Here is a 6,000-nt window from a genome sequence, read left to right as displayed (position 1 = left end):
ACAAGCGCGCTCATGCTCACAGGTGTACACACGGGTGCTCACACACACAAACTACACCCTTTTTGGCTCCTACCTCCAAGCACACTGTGCACTGTAAATCTTACGTGCTGCATAATAATATTCAATATTTAATATTTACTGTTATATACACATAGAGCATCGCGATGGTGTTGTGTTTATTATATTGCTGTATTGTTTGCTTGTTTTCTCTTTTTTTTTTGAGGGTCGAGAGTTTATTCCAGTGTCCTGTTATATTGTAGATAGCAAGGAGCAGACGGCTGAGCTTATTAAACTCCACCGAGACAATCTGCAAATTTCATTAAAAGTGTAATAAACTATCATCTTGTCTTTATTTTTAGTTAGCACATGCCTTAAACACTTCAAGCTGTAAGCTAATGATAGTTATATAAGAGCAGACGTATGCTGGTGCAATAAGCTGTACGTTTTACGTCCGATGGATGCATGATCTGATTAGTCAACTAATCACAAAAATAATCGGTGACTAGAGTATCAAAATAATCGTTTGTGGCAGCCCTAGTAATTATACACCCACTCACTGTCACAGTATAAAACCAAAAACTTATTTTTTATTACCAATTTTCAACATCAATATTATGTGAAATATCATGGTTTTATTACCAAAACTGTACACATGTATTGCTTAGATTGCAGTAAAACAGAAACAAGCATCACTACCTTGGATGTTTTATCAGTTTTCTGATAATTCAGTGGAGAAAACTTGTATGTCTATTTACTGATCGATAGATACACATGTAGATACATGGATATATAGTTATACATACAGTATGGAATAAATTTCAAAAAAATTATTTCTGAAAAAATAAACAAGCAAAAGTGCATAATTGTTGGACTATGATACAATTAACAGCATTCACAAATAAGAAAGCAAAGAAGTCTATATTAATACCAGTAAATGCATCCATTAGCAAATGTGTGCATATTCTTAACCTGTGAGCATTAGAAAGAGTCAGACATAACTTGGATAACTGTCTGTTGTGTGTACTGCAACAATAGCCCTCACTCTCCACCAGTGAATGTAGGATTGGCCACAGTGGTGGTGGCAGTCTGGAACAGTGGATTGTCAGCCTGTAACAGAGAGAGCCGAGTAATGAGAAATCTGTATCTTATTTATCTTTTTTATTCATCATGACTTGAAGTTTCAAAGTAAGTTGAAGTAAGCTTAAATCATTTGACGAAGCAAATTATAATACGATACACAGGCTGATCCCAATATGCTGGACATGTGTTCATCTTCTAATGTCAGTCACTTTTAACTTTACAAATTTTCAAACCCTGTTAATCTCAAAGAAGTGACTGCTACTGTGGATCAGTGAGTCACAGCTACATTCATTGTACTGCTGCCAGAGCAAGCACAATCCTTTTCAATGTTTAAACTAATAAAGCCTAGAGACTGGTTGGCAACCACTAGAAAAAAACGATGTGGTGGAGTGTGGTCCATGACGCGGCTGTGTGGGAGGTCGGCGCACCGGAGCTTAATCAGCACATCACTCTTCCCCTGCACATAAATGAACTAGGGCCTGTTGGGTTGTTGTTGTTGTGGATGTGTGTGGCTGGTAGCTAGGGAGCTGCAGTCGTGGAAGTGGGTGAGCAACAACCGAAATAAAGGAAAATGTTGCAAAATGTTGAACTGTGGTCGTGCCGTGCCTCCTGCCTGCCACAAACAAGTACTCTGCAAATACTTGTGAATTACTTTACTAGCCAAACAGTAATGAAATTGAAAAAGTGCATTGCAACCAGAAAAAAACAATGTTTGCTTTCAGAGTAAAAGATTTGCCTGACCACTAACCCTCAGAAGGAACAACTTTTATTTTGATGACAAAAATTGTCTGTTTACACTTCGTGTCACACTAAATCAAGTTTCACTACCGCGCTGAGCGTAAATGGCAAGCGTTGTCAGACAGTCTGCTTGTTTCATGCAGACTGTCTGTCTTCCCAGTTGTTTATTTCTTGCTTTAACTTGCTCCCATTACTCACTATGGACAGGAGCTGACGAACTGGGATTTTTAATCCATGTAATAGTGATTCCGACAGGTATTAAATGTTTTTGTAAGAACAGTTTAGTTTTAGTTGACTAAAATGTTGTATCTGAATTACATGAATCAAGCAAACAAAAATAGTAACTATAACAAGAGAGTTAGATTAACATGAAACCAACACAGTCACTGTCCAAAGAGACCAATCTGAAATGTGTGACAGCTATTTCTGTTTGCACAAATAACTCAGAATGATGTCTCACCTCTGCCCATTTGGACTTCTTCTTTTCATTCTCAAACTTCCTGAACTCTTTCAGGTCTTTCATGTAGAGGAGTAATTTAATAAGCATCAGCAGCAGAATACCGATGAGGGCCACAGCTGCGATGGAGCCTCCGATGATAGCTATGACATCAGGCGGTTTTGGACAATCTACAGAGTTACAAATTAGACAAGTTTGAACACTGAGCTGTAAATGAATGAAATGTAGAAAATGGTAACACAGAGATTATATGATGAGGATCAGATTTGACTGGTGATCGAGTTTGATGATTCATAAAAATAACTGTTCCAATAAGTGCCTGGAGGGGTTTCAAAATGGCTACTGAGTGGCAAATTGTGTTTCTATCAGGGCTTTGAATCTATGTCTGCTGACTTTTCTTAGCCATGCTAGCATAGGTAGCTCTATGAAGCAGGTTGGGCTCACAGAGTTGATTTAAAAGCTGTTGCTGGATAAACAGACATTAAATTTTCTGGCCTGCAAGGTCCTAACGTCCCCCAGTCAGCACATCCCAGCCCTGTGCAGATCCTCAGTGTGTGCATTGTGATAGCACAGTTATTACTGCAATGAATCAGTGAAACTGTTAATAAATTAAGACTGTTTTTTGTCATTTCATCAACATCCTACCTCTTTTCTTCATAATTTCAGCCTCGTAGTTATCCTCTCCAACCAACTGAACCAGCTTAAATGTCATCCAGCATCCCTCGCTGTCTTTCTGCTTACACTCCTTGGGTGAAAAGGTGAACTTTTCTACTATTGTAGAAGAAATGGTCTTACAAGCCTCACTACAGTTTTTTTTAAAGGGACCTGATTCAAAGCCGAGGCATTCAATGCAGTTCCTGAAAACACAATTACATGTATTAGTTCAAAATTCAAAGTCAAAGGTTTCGTTTTTTCTTTTGCTTTACTACACAAAACAGTGAACACCACGTTTAGAGGAAAAGCTCAGTGGAATTAAGAAATCACTTACACTTTGGTCTGGCACGGGTCAGTGCAGCCAGGACATTCCAGGCAGTGAGGACGCTGATATCCCCCTTTACATTCACACTGATTGCACTTGCAGATCCCTCTGCCATTGCAAACACTATTGTTTACGGTACGGCAGGCCTCGTCAGAGGTCTTGCACTGACAGGCAGAGCCTTCAAAGCCAGAATTACATTCACATTTTCCACACTTGCATTTACCTTTTCCTGCAAATAGTAAGAACAAAATATTTTTTTGCAGCAGGGAGTCTGTGCCACATGACAACCAAGAACATAAAGAACATCACCAGCAAGAGACAAAACCTCTCCTGATGCCTGTGGGTTCACCACATAAAGCACAACCTGACTGGAAACCCACACACACGTTCCACAGCACCGTCTGATTACTTTTGAACCCAAAAACTTTGAGCAAAGTTGTAAACCTATTCAAATTACCACAGAGACACAGCACTTTTAAGACAGCATCTATTATTTTGTTCCAAACCAAACAGGCTAAAAGTAGAATTCAGTTTGTTTGTATGGATTTTAGGAGCATAGTGGAATAATCACAGTGGAATAATCACAGTGGAATAAGAGATGATTGGTAAAGTTAAGATGATGTTCAAATTAAAGACCTGTAATGGAGTGAGTTTGAGCCTGTCCACACATTTAGAAAGGTGTGAGGCCATTGTGAAACACTTTTTCCATCATGGCAGCACAATGGTGCTGTCCTGAGTTTGATTTCACCACTTGGCCTTTCTCTGTGTCTGTGTGGGTTCTCTCTGGGTACTCCAGCTTCCTCCCACAGTCCAAAGACATGCAGTTAGTGGAGTTAGGTTAATTGTTCATGTTAAATTGCCCTTAGGTGTGAATGTGAGTGTGAATGATTGTCTGTCTCTATGTGTTAGCCCTGCGACAGACTGGCGACCGGTCCAGGGTGTACCCTGTGATAGGCTCCAGCCCCCCTGTGACCCTAACAGGAATAAGTGGAAGAGGATGGATGGGTGGATGTTTCCATCATAAAAATGTTTGCACAAGAAAACAAAGTAACTTATTTTACTTTTTTATCTTGTTTTGATATAATTAGACCTTCTTTTGAGGAGAATGACTGCAAACCTACCTCCACATTGTTGGTTCTGAAACTTCTCACAGTGGTCATCGTCACATTCACAGTAGGAGCCATAGTATTGGCTTCCACTATCTGTGTTGTGGCACTCGCACCGGCCACACACACAGTCTCCTCGACCCTCACACTCAGTGCCATTATCCTTCTGACAGGATGCTCTCAGGGTGTGCTCTTGTTTGTTCCCAATTTTGCAGTTACAGAACTGACCAACGTGACCTTCTTTGCAACTAAATAAAGAAAAAATTTGAAAAAATACATCAAAAAATTTGAACATTAATAAATAACAGAAAATAAAATTTGCCACAAAATATTTGTTCACTTCCAAAAATTAATACTGAGGAATCTGTTAACTGTCCCATAATCATACACATTATAATCCATAGATAACTCTATTCAACACACCACAGCACACAAACCATTTCTAAAACTACAAACACATTCACAATTTTACCTTTGATCTTGCCAGTAATGCTTGTGTGCTATTAACACCCTACAATACTCACCAAAAGACTCAAAAACAACACAAACGTCCACAAATCTACTCCAAACTGAACCTGGGAACAATATGCTTATTTGCACACCTCAGTTATATAGGTATTGAATATATCTAAATTATACTATATTTGCACATTTTGTTTATTTGTTATTTGTTATTAGCCATGAGGGCAGTGAAGACAGGCAGATGATGAAGAGAAGAGAGTTCCTGTGTCTAACACTTCTTATTATTATTTCTGGTCGCACTCTTCTGTGCTGGACCAAATATGGCGGCAGTCCCACAAACAGCCACAAATAGCCAGGTGAGGCTAAGGTCCAGTGTTGCTAAAGGCTGATGGGTGTTTGTGACCAGAGAACAATTTGCGTAAGACAGTTTGGAACAAAAAGTCCAAATGGAGTAGAGCTCTGCTGTGTGTCAGCGTGTGAAACTGTAGCAGGAGTAAGAAGCATTAACTTATAACCTTAAACAGCCTGTTGGGGACTGACTCTGTGTCAATGTGTCAAATATTTACTTACTTTTGGTCAACAGAGCTTAACAGCTGTAGTACTCTTATTTAAGTTTTATCATGATAGATAGTGTGTTTACGGATGGCACTATAATTACAGGTAGAGGCTGATAACTGCATCAAGCAATGACATAAACAGGGACAAAGTTTCACTATTTCCACTGGTGATCTGTCACAAATAATTCTCAAAATACTTTGTGAAAAACATAGTTTATTAAACACTTTCTGATGCATGACTGCAAATAAATGCTCACTCCTCCTCCAGCAAACCTCTTTGGTGTGAGGGAGTCTGTCCTCTAAATGATGCTGGTGACTTTTTCGTCTTTCACTTGTGCAGATAAAGCTGTGTGGATTGTGACAGATGGATGTGTTGTGTAAACCTAGCAGACTTTTTATCAGAAGTTCAAAGAATGGACACAGTTTGACATCATGACAAAAATGAAACTATTAGACAATTTTAGGAAACAAAGTAAAATATGAAAATGTTGATTTGATCACACCATCACTAATATCAACTTACAGTAATTATCAAATAATACTAGCCTTTCTCACTCATTCTTTATCCTAATGTGATTGCATCTTTGATGATGAGTCAGGTGAGTCTGCAAACAAATTTAT

At 38.9% G+C, this 6,000-nt stretch overlaps 1 protein-coding gene across 2 annotated transcripts in view; it reads right to left on the bottom strand.

The window, feature by feature from the left end:
• Nucleotides 1-812: 812 nt before the first annotated feature.
• Nucleotides 813-6,000, bottom strand: part of itgb2 (integrin, beta 2) — a 29,725-nt gene continuing 24,537 nt past the window's right edge. For both annotated transcript variants that reach the window (XM_085373953.1, XM_085373954.1), the window contains exons 12-16: nt 4,376-4,608; nt 3,264-3,483; nt 2,921-3,132; nt 2,279-2,445; nt 813-1,107 (exon numbers count right to left, since the gene is read on the bottom strand). In XM_085373953.1, coding sequence (XP_085230079.1) covers nt 1,039-1,107; nt 2,279-2,445; nt 2,921-3,132; nt 3,264-3,483; nt 4,376-4,608 — 901 coding nt within the window. In that variant the 3' untranslated portion in view covers nt 813-1,038. The remainder of the gene's footprint in view (nt 1,108-2,278; nt 2,446-2,920; nt 3,133-3,263; nt 3,484-4,375; nt 4,609-6,000) is intronic.

The sequence above is a fragment of the Diplotaxodon limnothrissa genome, linkage group LG16, assembly GCF_057381915.1.
Source record: "Diplotaxodon limnothrissa isolate DT_005_m linkage group LG16, D_limnothrissa_male_GT1.1, whole genome shotgun sequence".
Taxonomy (NCBI): Eukaryota; Metazoa; Chordata; class Actinopteri; order Cichliformes; family Cichlidae; genus Diplotaxodon; species Diplotaxodon limnothrissa.
Note: the sequence above shows the minus strand (reverse complement) of the source record. Positions and strands in the feature narration are given on the sequence as shown.